The sequence below is a fragment of the Mustela nigripes genome, chromosome 11 (genome assembly GCF_022355385.1).
Source record: "Mustela nigripes isolate SB6536 chromosome 11, MUSNIG.SB6536, whole genome shotgun sequence".
Taxonomy (NCBI): domain Eukaryota; kingdom Metazoa; phylum Chordata; class Mammalia; order Carnivora; family Mustelidae; genus Mustela; species Mustela nigripes.
The window spans coordinates 9,804,768-9,823,711 of NC_081567.1; the positions used below are offsets into that span (position 1 = coordinate 9,804,768).

General features: G+C 59.1%; 1 protein-coding gene and 1 long non-coding RNA gene across 5 annotated transcripts in view; one reads left to right on the forward strand and one right to left on the reverse strand.

Annotated features, from left to right (window-relative positions):
• The window catches only part of ELN (elastin), a 30,863-nt gene extending 20,237 nt beyond the window's left edge, over positions 1–10,626 (forward strand). The window contains exons 21-37 of one of the 2 annotated variants that reach the window (XM_059414704.1): positions 10–126; positions 372–422; positions 763–849; positions 1,708–1,764; positions 2,635–2,754; positions 2,848–2,907; positions 3,343–3,447; positions 4,123–4,161; positions 5,567–5,620; positions 5,718–5,777; positions 6,012–6,089; positions 6,670–6,708; positions 6,900–6,953; positions 7,345–7,389; positions 7,794–7,823; positions 8,387–8,437; positions 9,608–10,626. In XM_059414704.1, coding sequence (XP_059270687.1) covers positions 10–126; positions 372–422; positions 763–849; positions 1,708–1,764; positions 2,635–2,754; positions 2,848–2,907; positions 3,343–3,447; positions 4,123–4,161; positions 5,567–5,620; positions 5,718–5,777; positions 6,012–6,089; positions 6,670–6,708; positions 6,900–6,953; positions 7,345–7,389; positions 7,794–7,823; positions 8,387–8,437; positions 9,608–9,651 — 1,091 coding nt within the window. In that variant the 3' untranslated portion in view covers positions 9,652–10,626. The remainder of the gene's footprint in view (positions 1–9; positions 127–371; positions 423–762; positions 850–1,707; positions 1,765–2,634; positions 2,755–2,847; positions 2,908–3,342; positions 3,448–4,122; positions 4,162–5,566; positions 5,621–5,717; positions 5,778–6,011; positions 6,090–6,669; positions 6,709–6,899; positions 6,954–7,344; positions 7,390–7,793; positions 7,824–8,386; positions 8,438–9,607) is intronic. The other variant, XM_059414705.1, reaches the window with a different exon arrangement.
• A 3,276-nt stretch (positions 10,627–13,902) lies between these two features.
• On the reverse strand, positions 13,903–18,766 carry LOC132027163 (uncharacterized). Of its 3 annotated transcripts, none has more exons than XR_009407067.1 (3): positions 18,443–18,766; positions 17,479–17,661; positions 13,903–14,684 (listed from the first exon to the last, which is right to left on the reverse strand). It is a non-coding gene; the product is annotated as an uncharacterized LOC132027163 (long non-coding RNA). The 3 variants fall into 3 exon arrangements; XR_009407066.1 differs by having other exon boundaries at positions 13,903–14,687; XR_009407068.1 differs by lacking the exon at positions 13,903–14,684 and adding an exon at positions 14,895–14,952.
• Positions 18,767–18,944: the final 178 nt, after the last annotated feature.

Consider the following 18,944-nt stretch of genomic DNA (forward strand, 5'->3'; position numbering starts at 1 on the left):
CCCCTGCAGGGGCCAGAGCCGGAGTGGGAGTTGGAGGCATTCCCACTTTCGGGGTTGGTGCTGGGGGCTTTCCTGGTTACGGTGTAGGAGCTGGAGCCGGAGGGGTTCCTGGAGCCCCGCTTACCCGTAAGCCTGAATTCCCCATGGAGACACTGGGAGAAGGCTTTTCTTTTGTAGGGCTATGGGGGGAAGGGTGCAGGGGAGCACAGGCTGGGGTTCAGAGCGCTCAGGGAGGAGCTGGGGTGGGGGGCGCAGGGAGAGGCTCCAGCACCTTTGGGTAAGAGCTCTGTAAGCCCAGCCCTCCCCTCCCCAGAGATCCAGGGGGGTTTCTGAAGGGCTCGCTCTCTCTCTGCTCCCCCCAACATCTGCAGCTCAAGCAGCAGCAGCTGCCCAGGCAGCCGCGGCCAAGGCAGCCAAGTATGGTAAGTGCCCCAGCCCTGTCTGTCCCCACGCCAAGGCCAGTGACCTCTGCTCCTCCCCAGCCCTGCTCCCCCAGGGGGCCCAGGCCCCAAGCTCAGAGCCCTCCGCCAGCGTGAGGACAAAGCCACCTTGCCCTCGGGCCTTTGCTTCCCTCTCTGTCCGGGTCAAGGTCGGGGGTCCCTGGCTCCATCTTCCAAAGCCACTCTGAACCCTTCTGCTCTCTTCAGTCACCCGGCACTGCAATTACTGGGGTCCTGCTCATCACCCCCAGCCCCAACCAGCAAGTCCTCGCCGCCCTTCTGTTCCCCGCACCGCCTCCACTGATGTCCCTCTTTCCTCCAGGTGCTGGAGGCGCCGGAGCCTTGGGAGGGCTGGTGCCGGGGGTCGGAGACGGAGTGGCAGGTGTCCCAGGCACGGGAGGGGTGCCAGGTGAGCGGCGTCGCCAACCCCGAGACGGGTTTGTCTCGTCTCGTGGAAGGATCCCTGGCGTTGCCCAGGTCAAGTGCATCCTTCTGCAGACTTGACAAGAGAATGGGGAGGAGAGCGAGCAAACTCCCCTGCTGGGAACGAAGACCGTCCAAGGGAGCCTAGCTTGCTGGGGAGGCTCGGGAGCCAGCCGGCATCCAGCTCGGCGGTGAAACTCCTTTACTCCAGTGTGGCCTTTCTGGTCCCAGACCAGGTGGGAGGGCCTGCCTGGGCCACCCTTTGGCTCTCCTGGGTTCATTCTCCCCCACCAGTCAGAGGCCAAAGGGAAGAGAGAAAGTCACGCAGAGATAAGTTACAGACCCCCTGTTTGTCCCCACCCGATGTCTCTTCGGCATGCCTTCTTCCTGGGAGAAAAATGTTCCTTTTGAGGTTCCCCACCACCACCAAAACGAACCATTTCCTCCAGTTTGGGATACAAGCAGTCTTAGGATTTTTTATTTATTTATTTATTTATTTTAATGAACAAAACGCTTCACAGAAAGCTGCACAAGACTTCTAGAGGCTTAGGGAGAGGGTCTGGGCTTCTCCCCATCAGCGCTGGGCTTCCCTCTGCCACAACCAGAGCCCGAACGTCACAGTGCCCAGGTTGGCTGGGGGGCCAGCTTCAGGGCAGCTCTGGCCGCCAGGCTGGCTGGCTGTGCTTCCCTCTCTGTCTACAGTCGAAGGAGACAGCGTGGGGAGGGTCTTCTAGGGGAGGGGACACTTCCCTACAGGGGATCTTTCCAGAATAGGGGACGGGAAAGGCGATGTGGAGCGGGGTGTCGGGGACTGCCCCCTGACCCCTACTCTTCATCTCTCTAGGAGCAGGGACCCCAGCCGCGGCAGCTGCCAAAGCTGCCGCCAAAGCCGCCCAGTTTGGTAAGTGTCCCCCCAACCCCCCGATTCTACCCCCAGCCCCCATTCTGGAGCCTTGCCCCCAGCTCCAGCCCAGATCTGGCTGGGGCCTGCCTGCCTCTGGACCTCAGGCTGGGCTCCCCGGACTCCCAGCCTCCTGGAGGACCTCTTGCCCCCTGCTGAAGCTCTCTCCATCTCTTGCTACCTCCAAAACCCACCCTGGCAACCCCAGGCACCCACACCTTCCTGAATATAGCAAGCCACAGCAGCTCCACTTTACAGATTCCCACCATACGCCAGCCTCTGGGCCAGAAAGTGGCAGGTGGGGGGATCCCTGTGCCTTAGCCTTAGGAACCTGCAGACATCAAGGTTCTGATCACAAAGTCTAGCACTGTCTAGGCCAGAGAACACCTTGACTGCTGGTCTGCTGACCCCCAAACTCATGTATGGCAAATGACCCCTTTTTGGCCAAGCTACTCTGTGCAGAGGCAACCCTTACACACATGCTATGGAGTTGGTACCCCCAGTCCCATTTTCCAGATGTGCAAACTGAGAGTCTGGGAGCTTGAGTCATGCCCCACATTTGCTCGGCTCAATGGCAGCTAAGCTGAGCTTTGAACACGGGTCTACCCGCCTCGCCGAGCTCCCTTTACTGTGTAACTGCCTCCGCCACCCTCAGAAGCCCCCAAGGGGTCCTTGTCCCCCAGAGGCTAAGAGCTCCTGGTCCTGTATGTGCCTCCTTGCAGGGATGAGGCCGCTGAGGCCCCCGGAGGGAAAGTAATGTGGCCGTCACACATCACTTGTCCGGGCTGGGACAAGAGCCCGTGGCTCTTTCTGTCAGTTTCCGTCCTTGGTCATGACCTGGTTATGAACGATCTCTTCTTACTCTTGCAGGGCTAGGCCCCGGGGTCGGCGTGGGTCCTGGTGTGGGTCCCGGCGTGGGTCCCGGCGTAGGTCCCGGCGTCGGTCCCGGCGTCGGTCCCGGCATTGGTATTGGCCCCGGCGGTGTTGCAGGTGAGCTGCCCGAGTGAGCGGGCCTGAGGGGCCTCCGAATCCTCCCTGGGTGCTGTCCCTGACCCTGAACTCCCTCCCTCCCTCTCCCTGCAGGAGCAGGGACCCCCGCTGCAGCCAAAGCCGCTGCTAAGGCAGCCGCCAAAGCCCAGTACCGTGAGTACCGAGCCTGAGGGGCGCCCTCCCCACCCTCCATGATACGCAGCCTCATCGGGTCCCAGACCAGCCACCAGAGGGCTCAGAAGCACAGATGGAGCACGAGGGAGACCTGGGTTCAAGTCCTGGGTCCCACTCTAACCAGGCGACCTCCGAGTTCCGTCCCTGTCCTCCAGTGTGACACATGGGGTGTCCACAACCACTGTGTAGCCCAGAATGCCAGCCTGGGAGGGGCCGGACCTGGCAGTCAGTGGGCGTTTTAGGAAGACCATTCTTGGTGGCGCTATAGAGGGCAGGTTCAGTGGCAGGAGGCCCCTACTTGTGTCTGGGTCGCCCCGCGGGGGGCTGACTCAGCTCCCCAGGCAGGACTCGCCATGCTCCCTGCACATGCTCACTGCCTGCTGGGCCCCCTCCACCACTGCCCATGTCCCCCAGGGGCTGCAGCCGGACTTCCTGCCGGCGTTCCTGGCTTTGGGGTTGGAGCCGGCGTTCCCGGATTCGGAGTTGGTGCTGGTGTTCCCGGGTTTGGAGCTGGTGCAGGTGAGGAGCCTTTGAGCCTAGGCAGAAACTGCCCCCTGAGCTCAGAGGAGGGGGACCCCTGTTCCTGCCTGCACATCCCAAGCAGCCTCACCCGGGGCCTTGTAGTGAATCCCCCACTAGGTTCTCCTGAGCCATCAGAGATGACCGGGTAACAGACGGGTGGCAGGCTGGGCAAAGGGGGCCCCAGGCCGCTAGATTGCAGAGTTTCTGCCCACTCAGTTAGACGAGTGACAAGGGTTCCAAACAGAAAAGTAACCCACTACCCCAGAAAGGAGGGTGGAGGTCCGTGGGGTCAGTGGGCCTGAGGGGGCCGGTCTGGCTGCCCTCCAGGAGCATGCTATGGTAAGGGGGCCACTAGGACCTCCGGGTCTTCACCTCCTGCCTGCTCCGCATCCAGCCTCAGGCAGATTGCACTGTGCCTGGAGGAGAAGGAAAGGGCGGACAGAAGGAGGAGACATGGTTCAGCCTTCAACCAGCCCCAGACCAGGCTGTTAGATACCAGAGCTCTCTACCTGGCACGGTGAGCTCCTGGCTGGGGCGCCACTGTTTCAGAGCCTTGAGAGGAGCGAGGAAGGCTGAGGAAGTCAGGGAGGGCTCCCTAGAGGAGGCAGAACGCCCAGGCCCAGATCTCGGCTGCTGACCGGCTCCCTTTTCCTTTTGTCTCTTTTCCCCCAGTCCCTGGAACCCTGGCTGCAGCTAAAGCAGCCAAATACGGTGAGTGCACTCCCCAACGGGCCCTGTGGTTAGTCTGCTTGCTGCCCGCCCTGGCCCTGACCAACCCATCTCCCCTCCGTGGGGCTGCGGCCCAGTGCCCAGAGCCCACAGCACAGGGCTAGGAGGGTCAGGGTAGGGAAAGGCAGTTTCTAGGACACATTAATGATGGTTTAGTAGACCTGGTTCCTGCCCGCTAAATACCTATCATGCCCCCAGCTCTGGGACAACTCAAAATGCCCCTCACATTTCCAACACCCATGGTGGCAGCTCCTTGAGGAGGACCGTGGTCCCTAAGGCCCTCCTGGCCCCTGACAGTTTCATGGGACCCAAGACCAGGGGCCAGGGCCCAGGCCTGCCTCCCCAGCAGAGCTGGGACACCTCGTCTAGGCCCTCGGCCTCCCGCCCGCCTTGCTGTCAGCACAGCAGCAAGCCTCCGGCAGCTGGGACCTTCAGCAGCGAGCCCGGAGGACGTGGCAAGCCCCGCCTGGACAGCCAGACCCACGCTGTCTGTGGCCCCAGCATTCCTGGCCTCCGAGAAGCCGGCCCAGGACCCCTGCCAGGGAACCGCCAACCAGCCCTGGCAAGCCCGCTTGGGGCCAGTTTCCACCTCGGAAAATCCCGGCTTCCTCAGCCCCCACCCCCCACGGGCCTGGTGACCCACAGGCCCCTCTTCTGTTCCCGGCCAGCAGCTGGCTTGTCTGAGTCTAACACACGTTGCCAGGGAAACAAAGCAGTTGAGAGCACCGGCTCCCAAGCCACATGTTGCCGGTGGAAACGCGAGGACATTGCTTAACCTCTGGTGTGCCTCAATTTTCTCATCTGCAAAATGGGGATGCTAAGGGTCCCTCCCTTCCCTGCTGTAGCGAATGAGAAGCAGGCGACTCTGTGCAAAGCACAGAGACCGGTGAACGTTGCATCAGGTGTTAGCTGTGACCACACCTGGCAGCTCAGCCCTAGGAGGTGGTTCAGAACTCAGAGTGTGTGCACTGGGTGTGGGGGGACTCCCTTGGCTCCCCTAGATTCCCACAGCAGGAGCAGAGCAAGGACCTCCAGCTCTGTGGCTCAGAGAGGTGACAGCTAGGAGAGGAGAAAGCAGAATTCGGACACAGGGCTGTCAGAACCTGAGACTAGCTTCACCCCTCAGCAGCTCGTGGCCGCCAGTGGGTCCCAGCACTAACTGGCTGGGAAGGAGAAGAAATGGGCAGGCCAAGGTTTGGGGGCGGGGGGGCGGGCCTTGCCCAGTTGGGCAGGACAGAGCTGGGACTCAGACCCAAGTGTCTGTCCTATGCCCCTTCCCACTGGGTCACATGGCTTTGGCCACCTGTCTGCTTGCCTAGCGTCCCTGGGCCAGGGAGCCCCCATCCTAAAGAAATTGGGGTACCAACTTCCCACTTTCTCTCCGCAGGAGCTGGAGGGGCCGGGGCTCTCGGAGGAGCAGGTGTCCCAGGCGGTGTGGCAGGTGAGTCGAAAGCCCAGGACAGGCTGGGCAGGGAGGAAGACAGACCAGTGGAGAGTCCCCTTCCCCCCCCAACCCTGAGCTCCTTCTGTGTCCCCAGGAGTCGGACCTGCGGCCTCAGCCGCTGCTGCCAAAGCTGCCGCCAAAGCCGCCCAGTATGGTGAGCACTGGTTGGGGTGCGGCCACCCAGCCCCTTGGGCTTCGTTGGGGAGGGGGGCTTCTGACCGTGCCTGGTGCCCTCAGGGGTATCATCTCCCCAGAACTCAGGCCACACCCTGGCCCCACTAGGCCCTGGAAGCTCAGGTTCTACCTGGGTCCCGGGAGGAGCCCCCAACCGTCTGACAGGCAGACCTGCCATTCCCACCCCTAGTTTAACACACAGCTCTCTCCACAGGCCTCGGGGGAGCCGGAGCCCTGGGAGCCGGGGGGCTCGGAGCCGGAGGAGCCATCCCAGGGGTTGGGGGCTTTGGAGGTGAGGAACTGCTGTGGAATCAGAGGGTGCAGGGGGCACGTGTGTGTGTGTGTGTGTGTGAGAGAGAGAGAGAGAGAGAGAGACTGAGATTTCTTCCTACCTGCCACACCAGCCCCAGCCTTTGAAGGACTTTCCGCAAGCGGCCGCTGGGGCCACCTGGTGCAGCCGCGCGCCCCCTCCTGTCTGTCTCCTGCCTCAGCCCACCCACCTGCTTTAAGCGGGAGTTCATTGGGATGATGGTGGCTGTGCCCATTTTCCGGAGGAGAACAGCAAATCCAGCAGGGAAATGTGTTTCCTCGAAGTCTCTGCCACCACCTGGGGCGGGGGGGGCTCGTGTTGACGTGTCACTCTTTGGTGGGTTGTCATGGTGTCCCCCCTGCCTAAATTGGCCCAAATCTCATCCCCGTGCTCCAGACTGGACACGGGGGAAGAACTCACTAAAGTGCGCACTGGGTGTGGGGGGGGGGTGACGGGTAGATGAGGGACGGTGGCAGGTGACGAGTGGGTGAGCAGGCCAGGAGGGGACGTGGCTCTGGGAGCGGGGAGCAGTTCCTGAGCCCTCTGCCCCGTGTCTCCCCAGGTGTGTCCCCAGCCGCAGCTGCTAAAGCAGCCAAATATGGTGAGTTTCCTCCGCGGCCTCCCTCTGCCCAGGCAGCTGCTTCTGCCCGTCCGTGCCCCAGGTCCCACTCAGTCCTGCTCACAGGAGCCCTGAAGGCCTGTGCAGGACATCCCTGTCCCCAGAACCAGAGGGGGATGCTCAGGGCCCCTTCAGCTGTGCCTCGTCCGAGCCCCCGTCCACCCTCTTCTCAGGTGCCGCTGGCCTTGGAGGTGTCCTGGGAGCCACCAGGCCATTCCAAGTTGGAGGTAGGGGCCACCTCTCTTCAAGAACCTCTGCTCTGCCCGGGTCTGGAGGAGGCCCGTCTGGCTAGCAGGGGGGGTGGGCTCCTGGAACCATAGCCAGCACAAGGACACGAGCGAGAGGGCGGAAGGGACAGTCCAGGAAAGGGACCATTGTGCCCCAGGAAAGGCGCAGCAGACCTCAGGCCAGCGGGCACACCGTGGGCGACAGACACCTGGCTGATGAGCTGGGGATATGGGCGCCCCCCCCCCACCAGGATGCCAGGCAGACACAAGGCTTGTAAGGAAAGCTGATCTGCCAGCCAGGCGCACGTGGCAGGGAGGAGGTGGTCCTGGGCAGGAGGCCAGGGGAGGGAAGCAGGGCCTGCCCCACGCCAACCCCGAGCTCCTCCCACAGGAGTTGCAGCAAGACCCGGCTTCGGACTGTCCCCTATTTTCCCAGGTACACCCGGGCTCCCTGGCCCCCCCCCTCCGGGCTGCAGCCCCGTCCTCCCCAACCCCTGCTTCATCTGAGATCAGAGTCAGGCCCCGGGGGGCGGGGGGGGCGGGTGTTGGCCCATGACCTCCCTTACACAAGCTGGGTCTCCCCTCCTTCCCCTCCCGCTCCCCTGCAAAGCCAGGGAGCATCAGCTTTTCCAAAGCTCCACGCTCCAGATGCGGCAGCCTGAGACTCAGACAGTGCCAGGGGCTCGCCCAGGGTCATGCAAGGAGTGAGGCCGAGCCCAGGGCTCCTGACACCCAGGCCCAGAACTCGGCTGCCCCCAGGGTGGGGAGGGGGGCCCCCTGGGGAGGCTGGGCGGGCTCCCCAGAGCAGACTCACTCACAGCCCCTCTCCTTGTCCCGCAGGTGGCGCAGCTGGGGGCCTGGGCATTGGTGGTGAGTCAGGGCACTGAGCTATTTTCATGGGGGGATGGGAGGGGTTAGGGGCTACTGTGGCAGCTGTGACCGTGGCCACGGCCCCCCGGGGCTGGCTCTCTGATGTCAAGGAAATGCAGCCATGGGATATAGGGCTGGGGACAAGGAGCCCATTCCTGGGGCTCCCAGCCCAGCATGTGATGGGACACCAGGAGACAGAGACCTGGGCCGGCCAGGTCTCTGGTGTAACTGGAGAGCCTGAGGGACCCACAGAAAAGGAAAGGAAATACGTAAGGTGACCAGGGAGGCCAAAGCCTCAGGCATATTAGGTGGGGCAGTTTGTATGGTCCAGGGTCTGGCTGGGGGGCGGGGGGGAGCCCTCCTAGCTGCTCAGACCTCCACGGGCAGGATACCCTCCACAAGGAGCACAGCATTGTTCCAGCTGGGTGAGACCGAAGGCCAGGCTGCGGGCAGGAAGGTGTTCAGAACCTTCTGTGACGGCTGGAGGCCCGGTACATGGTGGGGGTTCGGGGAGACGCAGCAAAGCCCGGCCCCCTTCCCAACCCCTACCCTTACCTCCACAGGCAAACCTCCCAAGCCCTATGGAGGGGCCCTGGGAGCCCTGGGATACCAAGGTGAGTAGAGACCCAGCCCCTGGGAGAGGGCAGTGCAGGGAGGGGGTCAGACAGAGACAGAGGGCTGGGGGGGCGTCCATCAGCCTGGGAGAGAGGAGCGACATTTGGACTAGGCCTAGCGGGGAGGGAGTGGGGAGGTCGGGGAGCAGCCAGAGGCCTCATTCCCATTCCTGTGTCTACCTCTGACACAGACACCCAGAGCTACTAGTGGGCCTGGGACCCTCCTGGCTCGCCCTGCGCCAGCCCTGGCAGTTTCTCCGCCCGGGCAGCTCACCCCACCCCCACCAGGAGGAGCCAAGAGAAAGAGAAGGGAGGAACAGAAGAGAGAGAGGGTTCAGGGGACCACGGACCCCTACAGTCAGGGAATTTCAGGGGTGGATGGGGACCCAAGGTGCCCCCAGCCAGGCAGTGTGGGCAGAAGCCACCCCAGGCCCAGACAGAGCCCCACCCTGGCTCCAAGATGCAGACGTGCCTCTGGGAATTGGTGGGGGGCAGGTAATGGTCACCACCCCCCAAGGAACCTCCCAACAGTGCTCAAAGGAGACCCAAAGAGGCCCAGCTCCCTCCTGGTCTGCTCAGGAGAGGCAGAGGCAAGGGCAGCCTGACCCTCTCCGGGATACGCACCTCTCCGTCGGGGCATGGCTTGTTGCCTGTGGCCCAATCCCACCGGTTTCCAGCCCCCTCTCCCCCCCGGAACCCCTTCACTGGGAGAAGCCTGTCCCGGCCCCACTCGGCGGCTCACTGCCACCAGGTGGCGGTAAGCAGCTGCATTGGTTCCATCAGGCGCCGAAGGACTCCAGGTCCTACAGCGGTGCCCTGACGGCTTAGAACAAGGCCTGCCAATCAGGGTGCTTGCTGAAGGCTTCCCAAACGCAGGGCACTCAGAATATAGAGACCTTGTCCGAGCCAGGCCCCTTCCCCTCCCTGAGCCTTGATTACCACCATCCCGTGGGCCCTGCTCCCACCCCCCTGCCTGATTAGGAATTAGGGCAGCGCGATGGCTCAGAGCTGGGCAGGAGGTTGTGGCCAGGCTTCTCATGGCTTCGGGGCCTTTGTTCCCCACCGCGTTGATGTGGGTCCAAGAAGAGTCTGGAGCTGGTCTGAGTTGGGCAGGGGCTTGAGCAGACCCTGGGAGGGGTCAGACCGTCATGGGTGCCTCTTCTCGCCCAGCTGGGGCCTGCCTGGGGAAATCCTGTGGCCGGAAGAGAAAGTGAGCGTCCCAGGACCCCTGACTCACGACCTCATCAACGTTGGTGCTACTGCTTGGTGGAGAATGTAAACCCCTTATGACCCCTTCCCCCTGCCCCCCCCGTCGCCCCTCCCCAGTCCCCACCCCAGGAGGGGGACAGGCCAGGCTGGGTGGCCTTGGAAATCCACAAAGCGAGGAAACAAGAGTGGTGGCCAAGCGGGACCCAGGAGCCCCCCCTCCCCCGACTTCAGAGGCCAGGGGTGGGTGGGCTTAGCCCCCTGCCCCCACCCCTTCCTACCCAGGAGCTCCCCCTCCATACACTCTCCATCTCCAGGGGAACTTGGTGCTACGCGCTGGTGCTCTCATCTTCCTGGGGGGAGGGAGGAGGGAAGGGCAGCCCCTTGGGAACCCCCTCCCTGGGGCTCCTCTGAAGATGGTGCAGACACTCCCTGGGCAGTCCCACCTCCCCCCTGCCCATCAGGAACCCCCATCCCCCACCCCGGCTGTGGTCCAGTTGGTACCCAAGCACCTAAAGGCTCAAGCTGGATTCGGTCATACCACCTCTCAGCCCCCAGTCCCTGACTTACTCCCCAAGTCTGGGACACCTGCGGATGAAAAGACACCCCCCCCAACATTGGGAACAACCCTCTTGCTCTTGTGGAATTCATCCAGCCATCTGTCCATCCGTCCATCCGTCCTGGTCCCCAGCTGACCGCCCAGCACCGCTACCTGGCTGGGGGGCCCCCACCATCAGCCTGTTTAACCAGTCCAGACGGCCTGTGCCCCTCCTCCACCCCCCTCCACACACCCCTACGATGGGGCCTGAGTACCCAGGGTTCGAGGAGCATGCCAGTTGGGGCGGCAGGAATCTCCTCCCCGACCTGGGTCCCCCCCATGCAGTACTGTATCCCCCGTCCCTCCCTCGGACCCTTGTTTTGGGAGCCCGTCTCTTTGTGTCTCGCTGTGATAGATCAATAAATATTTTATTTTTTGTCCTGGATACTTGGGGATGATTTTTGATTGTTGATGTTCTCCTGGTTTTATTTTCGTGGTTAATTGAAAAAAAAAAAATTTTTTTTTCTTCTGATCTGGGGAGCTATATTCCCCAGTAGAAGATTAATTTTAATCACTTTGGTATAACTCTGGATGAAATACATATTTTTTTTCTTTGAAATACGAAAAGAGAATTAACTGCTTGAGAAAAGACTAATAAATGAAAACCTTCAGAAGGAAACTGTTGTGGTCTACTTTGTCCTCTCTCATCTGCCCCGGGGTGGGAATGGGAACTTCTGTTCATCAAGGTGTATTTGCAGGGGCGGGGGGGGGGGGGAGCTATTTATCAAAATCACCTGCCCTCCGATTCCGGCCCCTGGGTGTACCAACCCCTCCCCCAAGTTCTGCTTGCCCTTTACCAAGGAAAGCCCCTTGGCAGGGCCAAACCCATCCAAGTGGGTCTCCCAGCCAGCCACGCCTTCCCCAGACCTAGCCCTTGGGCCCTAGACCTTGAGCACAGAGCCTGGCAGGTGGTCTCCAGATGCTGACCGCAGAGCTGAAGGGGTGGACCAGACCAAACCCTTGGCCTTGGTGCACAGCCACGTGCAGAGGGGAGAAATGGCCCCACTGAAGCGAACCAGAAGACCTCCCTGTGAGACATCCCCGGGAAGGAAGCGCTGTTCACCTACCCGGCCCTGCTTCGGTTCTTTTGGGAGCCTCGGAGGCCCTCATTCCCAAGCCCCTTCCCCTCCCCTCGGGGCCAGAAATCCACGGGGCCTGAGCCCAGGCTCACCTGGAGCCCACGACTCCCCTTTATTTTTATTTTTTAAAGATTTTATTTATTCATTTGACAGAGAGAGAAATCACAAGTAGGCAGAGAGGCAGAGAGAGAGAAGCAGGAAAGCAGGCTCCCAGCTGAGCAGAGAGCCCGATGCGGGGCTCGATCCCAGGACCCAGGGATCAGGACCTGAGCCGAAGGCAGCGGCTTTAACCCACTGAGCCACCCAGGCACCCCCACGACTCCCCCTTCAGAGGGCGCCCTGGGGGCCAGATTCTAGACTCCCCTCCCCCAACCACCAATTCCACTTCCAGGGCCCATGTGGCGTCACGCCTGCATCCGACCGACCTCTGGAGAGCCAACCCGATGGCCCCCGTGGGACCCCCCCTAACGCAGCAGGCTGCAGAGGGAGCTGTTGGTTGGGAGTGTGGGTATCTGTGCCTTTGCCTGCAAAGACCCACGCGGTGCCAGGAGGGGCTGGGATGGAAAGAGAAGCAGGCGGGCTGATGCTCTGGGAGCAAATCCCAAAGCACAGCGGAGCGGAAAAAGCCATTTCTCCCGGGGGCTCCTCCTTAGCCATCTCTCCACGTAGCAGCCAAAACAAACCCTTCCAAACCCAAGTCAACTCAAGTCAAGGCATCAGGGCCAGAGCCAGAGGCCTTCCCGCAGCCTCGGAGCCCCCACCTGAGTCGCACCAGCTGTTCTGAGCACGCCGCCCGCTCCCCAGCCCTCTGCCAGGCCAGGCCCTCTCGCTTTGCCTGGCAGGGAGGAGGCCTCCCCCCTACGGGTCAGCATCTGCCGTCTCCCCCTGCCTGGAGCGCCCTTCCCTCTGCCTAGCAACGTGCTTGGCTCCCCGGCTGCCTCCAGTGACTCCAATGTCACCTTCTCAGCCTCCCTGTCTCAGATGACAAACTGTCCCCTCCTCCCTCACCTGTCCCCGCCTGCTTTCTCTCCAGAGCGCCCACCACCACGTGACACGGGACAGTCTCCCCTCTTTGTCCCTCATCCATCCGCGCTCCATCCCAGACTATAAATTCCCCTGAGGCTTAAACACTGTCTGAAGAACAAAAATCCTTACACGCCTCGGCTTTCCTCGGTTATACGCTCTGGTAGAAAGACAGCCCGTGACTGTGTTGGGCTGATGAGAGCCTCAAAGACACCGGCTCCCCTACCCTGTGAATATTACTGTGTTCATCTGCTCAGGGGGCCACAGCCAAGCACCCCAGACCGAGGGTCTTCAACAACGGAAATCCATTTTCTCACAGTTCTGGAGACCAGAACTCCAAGATCAAGGTATGGACAGGCTTGGTTTCTTCGGAGACCCCCCTCCTCGGCCTGTTCCCCCTGTGTCTCCCCACGGTGGCCTCCGATCCGTATCTGTTCCTAATCTCCTCGGTTCTTTTAAGTCAGGCTGGACCAGAGCCCATTCCGATGACCTCATTTTAACCTAATTGTCTCGTTAAAGGCTCTCTCTCCAAACGCAGTCACGATCCGAGGTACTGGGGGGGAGGACTTCAACATGCGAAGTTTGCAGAGCTGTATGTCAGCCCTGACAGTTACCTTACGTGGGAAAGCAGTCTTCGCAGGTGTGATTCAGCGAAGGCTCGTGGGATGCGGGAGATTTTCCCGGTTGGCCCTAAATGCCACCGGCAAGTATCCTCGTAACCATCGGGACAGACTGTATGCCAACAAATTGGGACAACCCAGAAGAAATGGATACACTCCTAGAAACACGCAACAGAGCGAGACTGAATCGTGAAGAAACAGAAAATCTGAAAAGATGACTAACAAGGAGATTGAATCAATAACCAAAATTCTCCCAACCAAAAAAAAAAAAAAAATCTCCCAACAAAGAAAAGCCCGGACCAGATGGCTTCTCTGGTAAATTTCTTTTTTTTTTTAAAGATTTTATTTACTTATTTTTGCGAGAGACAATGAGAGCACAAGCAGGGGGAGTGGCAGAGGCAGAGGGAGAAGCAGACTCCCTGCTGAGCAGGGAACCTGATGAGGGGCTCGATCCCGGGACCCTGGGATCATGACCCAAGCTGAAGGCAGACCATGATTCTGGCTCCCGCCGCCCCCGCCACCGGCCACCACTACGAGATCCAGGAGCAGCAGGTCCTATCCGGCCCCCAGTAAACAGCCCTGCTGGCCTCAGACCTGACTACAGTCCCTAAAACGGCCCCGACTTGGCTCCAGCCCCACTGTACCATGGCCTGGAAGCAGGCCTGCCCACCCAAGGACCAGCCAGCATCACAACGGAAGCACATTCAGGGACCCAGCAGAAGCCCCGCCCACCACTTGGTGCCTGGCCAGCCAACCTTGGACCCCTCTGTGGGCCCAACAGATGAGCCCAGCTCCAGCCCCACTATAACACAATCCCCAAGACAGGCCCATAAATCCAGGTAACGGGCAGGGGAAGGTCTTGAGCTATTAAAATGAGTCTGCAAAGCCTGTAAATAAATTTTTTTTAAAGATTTTATTTATTTATTTGACAGACAGAAATCACAAGTAGGCAGAGAGGCAGGCAGAGAGAGAGGAGGGGGGAAGCAGGCTCCCCGCTGAGCAGAGAGCCCGATGCGGGGCTCCATCCCGGGACCCTGAGATCATGACCTGAGCCGAAGGCAGAGGCTCTAACACACTGAGCCACCCAAGCGCCCCTAAATAAAATCTTAAAAAAAAAAAATTGAGTCTGAAGGTGCATCCTTCAGGGCCCGCACACCCACGCAAGGCTCCACACATCACCAAGAATCAGGTAAACACAACAGTGCCAAAGGGAACTAATGAAACTCCAGTGACCAGCTCCGAAGAAATGTAGAGCCATGAGCGCCCTGGCAGAGAATGCAAAGTAATTGTCTCCGAGAAGCCCGGGGAACCATGAGAGGACACGGATATGCAACTCAACAAGATCAGGAACAGAACAAAATTCGAAGCTTAACAAACAGGGGCACCCCGGGGAGAGGGGACCCAGTCAGTGAAGCACCTGACTCTTGATTTCAGCTCAGGTCACCATCTTGGGGTCCTGGGATCGAGCCCCACATCAGCCTCCACACTGGGCGTGGAGCCTGTTTAAGTTTCTCTCTCTCTCTTCCCCTCTCCCCTGGTCACGTGCACGTGCGAGCTAGCACTCTCTTGATCTGTCTCAAAAACAAAAAAAGGGGGTTTAAGGTTGGGGGTTCCTGGGTGGCTCTCTTGGTTGGGTGTCGGGTTCTTGATCTTGGCTCAGGTCGTGATCTCAGGGTCATGAATTCGGGTCCCGTGCTGGAGCTCTGTGCTAGGCGTGGAGCCTACTTAATAGAAAAAATGATTAAGATGGTAAATTTATATTATGTGCTTTTAAGTGCAGTTTTAAAAAGGAGAAGCTTAGGGGTACCTGGGTGGCTCAGAGGATTGGGCCTCTGCCTTCGGCTCAGGTCGTGGTCTCGGGGTCCTGAGATCAAGTCCCGCATCGGGCTCTCTGCTCAGTGGGGAACCTGCTTCCCCCTCTCTCTTTCTGCCTACCTCTCTGTCTACTTGTGATCATCTCTCCCTCTGTGTCAAATTAATAAATAAAATCTTTGAAATAAGAAAAAGAAAAAAAAAGAAGAAGAAGCTTGAAGAGGAAAGGCACTGATTCTCCTCTAGAGTTTCCAGAAGGCGCTTTCCTTTGACTTGGGCTCAAACTGATTTCAGACTTCTGGTCTCCAGAACAGGGAGCGAATTAATTTCTGTAGTTTCTTGATTTGCCCCCCCACCCCACACACACACTCACTTAAACCGAGTTTGTGGTAATTTTCTAGAGCAGCCCCCAGAAAACAGTCGATAAAAGATTCCCTCCAGGGGCGCCTGGGTGGCTCAGTGGGTTAAGCCGCTGCCTTCGGCTCAGGTCATGATCTCAGGGTCCTGGGATCGAGTCCCGCATCGGGCTCTCTGCTCAGCAGGGAGCCTGCTTCCTTCTCTCTCTCTCTGCCTGCCTCTCTGCCTACTTGTGATCTCTCTCTGTCAAATAAATAAATAAAATCTTTATAAAAAAAAAAAAAAGATTCCCTCCAATGTCAGGGAAATCAGCTCCACCAGGATTAAAAGCCAGGATAGGGGCACCTGGTTGGCTTAGTGGGAAGAGTTGTGAGTTCACGTTCAACGCTGGGAGTAGAGATTACTAAAAAAATAGATAAATAGACTTTGGGGGACGCCTGGGTGGCTCACTCAGTTAAGCATTTGCCTTCGGCTCGGGTCGTGATCTCAGGGTCCTGGGATCAAGGCCCACAGAGGGCTCCCTGCTCAGCAGGGAGTCTGCTTCTCCCTCTCCCTTTCACTCCTGCTCTCTCTGTCTCTCTCTCTCTCTCAAATAAATAAAATCTTTTAAAAATAAATAAATAAACTTAAAAAAATTTTTTTTTAATTAGAAAGAAATAAAAGCCGGGGAAGGAGATAGGGAGTGACGGAGAATGTTAAGTCATTGGGATGGGTGAGGACACCCGACCTCCAGTCAAAGAGCCAGTGATGAGCACAGGCTTGGGACGTTGGAACAGCAGAGGAGGCCCACGATGGTTAACAAAAGTGAGCAAAGAGAGAAGAAATAAAAGCAAAGAACTAGCCAGGGGCTAAGTCCTGTAAAGATCGAAGTAGGGCTTTGGGTTTAAAAGCAAGAAAATGTCACGCTTTGACCCATGTGTTCAGAAGCTCCGAAGGTCATTAGGAGGACGTGACCCGGGATTACTGCCCGGTGCACCCGGCTAGACCAGGGAGGAGGGAGAAGTGGTGGAATTCTGGATATATGCTGTGCAGAAAGGCAGCAGAATGTGCCCACGGAACAGACACAAGGGGCAGAGGCAGAGAATGAGAGAAGTCAAGGCCACCGGCAAGTTTGGGCCTGAACCACGAGAGGATGGTATGTCATCGACAGAAATGAGGAACCGCTGCGAACGGCAGCCCCGGGCACCCATGAAGAGCTCTGGCCTGGACACATTAAGCGTGAGGTGCCCATGTGCCATCCAAGTGGAGGCGCCGAGGAGACATTTGGGTGCTCAGGTCTCGCAGTTCAAAGACGGGGCAGGCGAGTCACCAAGCGACGTGTCTGGGTGAGGTCACCCAGAGTGGGCGAGAAGGGGGCAGACTGCGTCTGACCACAGGGATCCTGTGGTGCCAACTCTTTTTGTCCCAAGGCTAGGACAGCTCAGGCGTAGGCCCCTGCCTGGGTGACAGTCTTGGGCTCATCCTGTGACAGCGTCCTTATCCCCCACGGAGCTTCTTGCTTGTCACAAGCTTGTGTTTCTCGCCAGACACCAACTTAGCAAGTTTGGACAAATCCAATTCAGTGACCTGGAGTAAATGAGCCTTTTCCCCCAGGGCTCTTGACCCATCACGAAAATTTTTATCGTGAACCCCATCAGTAAAATATTTTTTTTTTAGTTTTTAAAAGATTTTTATTTATGTATTTGACAGAGACAGAGATCACAAGTAGGCAGAGGCAGGGGGGGTGGTGGCGGGGAGCAGGCTCACTGCTGAGCAGAGGGCCTGATGCGGGGCTCGATCCCAGGACCCTGAGATCATGACCTGAGCCAAAGGCAGAGGCTTTAACCCACTGAGCCACCCAGGTGCCCTTCCCATCAGTAAGATTTTTTTTTTTTTTAAGATTTTATTTATTTATTTGACAGAGAGAGATCACAAGTAGGCAGAAAGGCAGGCAGAGAGAGAGGAAGGGAAGCAGGCTCCCTGCTGAGCAGAGAGCCCGATGCGGGACTCGATCCCAGGACACTGAGATCATGACCTGAGCCGAAGGCAGCGGCTTAACCCACTGAGCCACCCAGGCGCCCCAGTAAGATATTTTTGAGCAAACGTCATTATATGGCAAACAGACTCCTAAAACTTAATGGACCCAAGCCGGGGCTCTCAATTTGCTCCCCACCCCACACACGTACTCTTTCTCACTTGTAAGTCACAGACGTACTCAACCACACGAATAAAACACGGTCATCCCATCACCGCGCAAAAGCGGAGTTCACAAAGAGTCCTCCAAAGATGAAAAACAGTACTTGAACGATAGTATTATTTAAAAATACAAAACTCATTTTTTTGTCCTAAAAAAAAAAGACGTAATACCTTATACAAGCGACTGAACATGTCCGATCTGAGGATCCAGTCCCTGGTTCTGCTGGGAGCGGGGGCTGACAAGCAGTTCCTACCAGGGACAGATGCTCCGTCTTTTTCGTTGGTCTTACAGGACCAGCATTGTCTTCCATTTCGGATTTCTTTTCAGGAATCTTTGGCAGCCACAGGTCCGTTCTGTGAAGGTTAGTTTTGTTAAAACTTGACAAAATCGCCCAGCTAAGTCGGCACAGGCGCAGGGTCCCTCCAGGTCCACTCTGTGCCCCCCTCCAGCCCGCACAATGGCCCGCTCGGGAAGCCATCTGACCAAGACAGAGCAAGGGCACCGACACCAATATAAATATTAAGTATTTTTAAAGCCCAGCTTCTTTCTTATCAGAAATTAAAATTCTAATATTCTCTTCCCTCCCCCAGGTAACTGTTTTTTGCATCCAGGGCTGAGGGCCCCTGCCTAGCCAGCACTGGCTGCTGGCCCTGGCTAGAGGAGCCTACACACTTGTGATTATGTAGAACCCAAGTGGGGGCAGCTCTAGATAATTCTTGTTCACTGGGCGCCCCTGGGCACGGTGCTCAGCCTCTCTGCTCACCACTTCTCTGCAAGGGAAAGAAGTGGGGGAGGAGTCTAAAGGGAGAAAGGGTCACCCCTCCCCAGGTCCAGCATTCTAGGATTCTTCACTTCCAGGCAGAATGGTTCATCTCTTCAGTGCTAGCCCGGGGACCCGTGCTTTGGGGACAGCGCAATTCCTCTGGCCATTTCAAAGCTGTGCCTCCTCCTGCACCCTGGGCAGGGCTGGAGCTCCAAGTCTGCAACACTGGGGAGAGCAGACCCCTGAGCACATCTGTCACTGCCCCCCAGGGGTCCACTCCTCCCCAGAGCGTCCTCCTTCAGCTCCCTGCCTAGCCGGTGAGGGCCTGAGACGTGGGCCATGGCCTTCCCCCCGCCGGGGCCTGACCTCACCGCAGGGGTCAGAGAGGGAGAGGACGTGAGAGGCGCCCCTCCTCAAGGCGGCCACCACGGTCCTTCCTCAGGGTCCACACCGCCTCCTCCAGCGCCGGTCTGGGCTCCTGGTCATCAGCTGACTTAGGTCACAGGGGCCCCCCGCGGGGAAACTGAGGCCCCCCCGTCCGGGCCTCCGCATCCTCCTAGGCTGCCGCACCCGCACCCGAGCACGCTTCCCCTCCGAGGCCGCAGTTTTGCGCTTACGAGGCCCCGCCTCGCGGCGCCCAGCGGGGACTTGGCGCTCGGGCGGAGATGAATGAAAGGGCGGGGCGGGGCGCCGCCGGGGGCGCGGGGCGGGGCCGCGCAGGGCAGTTCGGCCGCTCGCCCGCGCCCCGCCCCGCCCCCGTGCCGCAGCTCCAGGCCCCGCCCCGGCCCGCCCCTCCGCTCGGTCCCCAGGCCGCCGCGGCGCGGAGCCGGTGCCCGAGCCGGTGTCCGAGAGGCGGCGGCGGCGGCGGCGCCG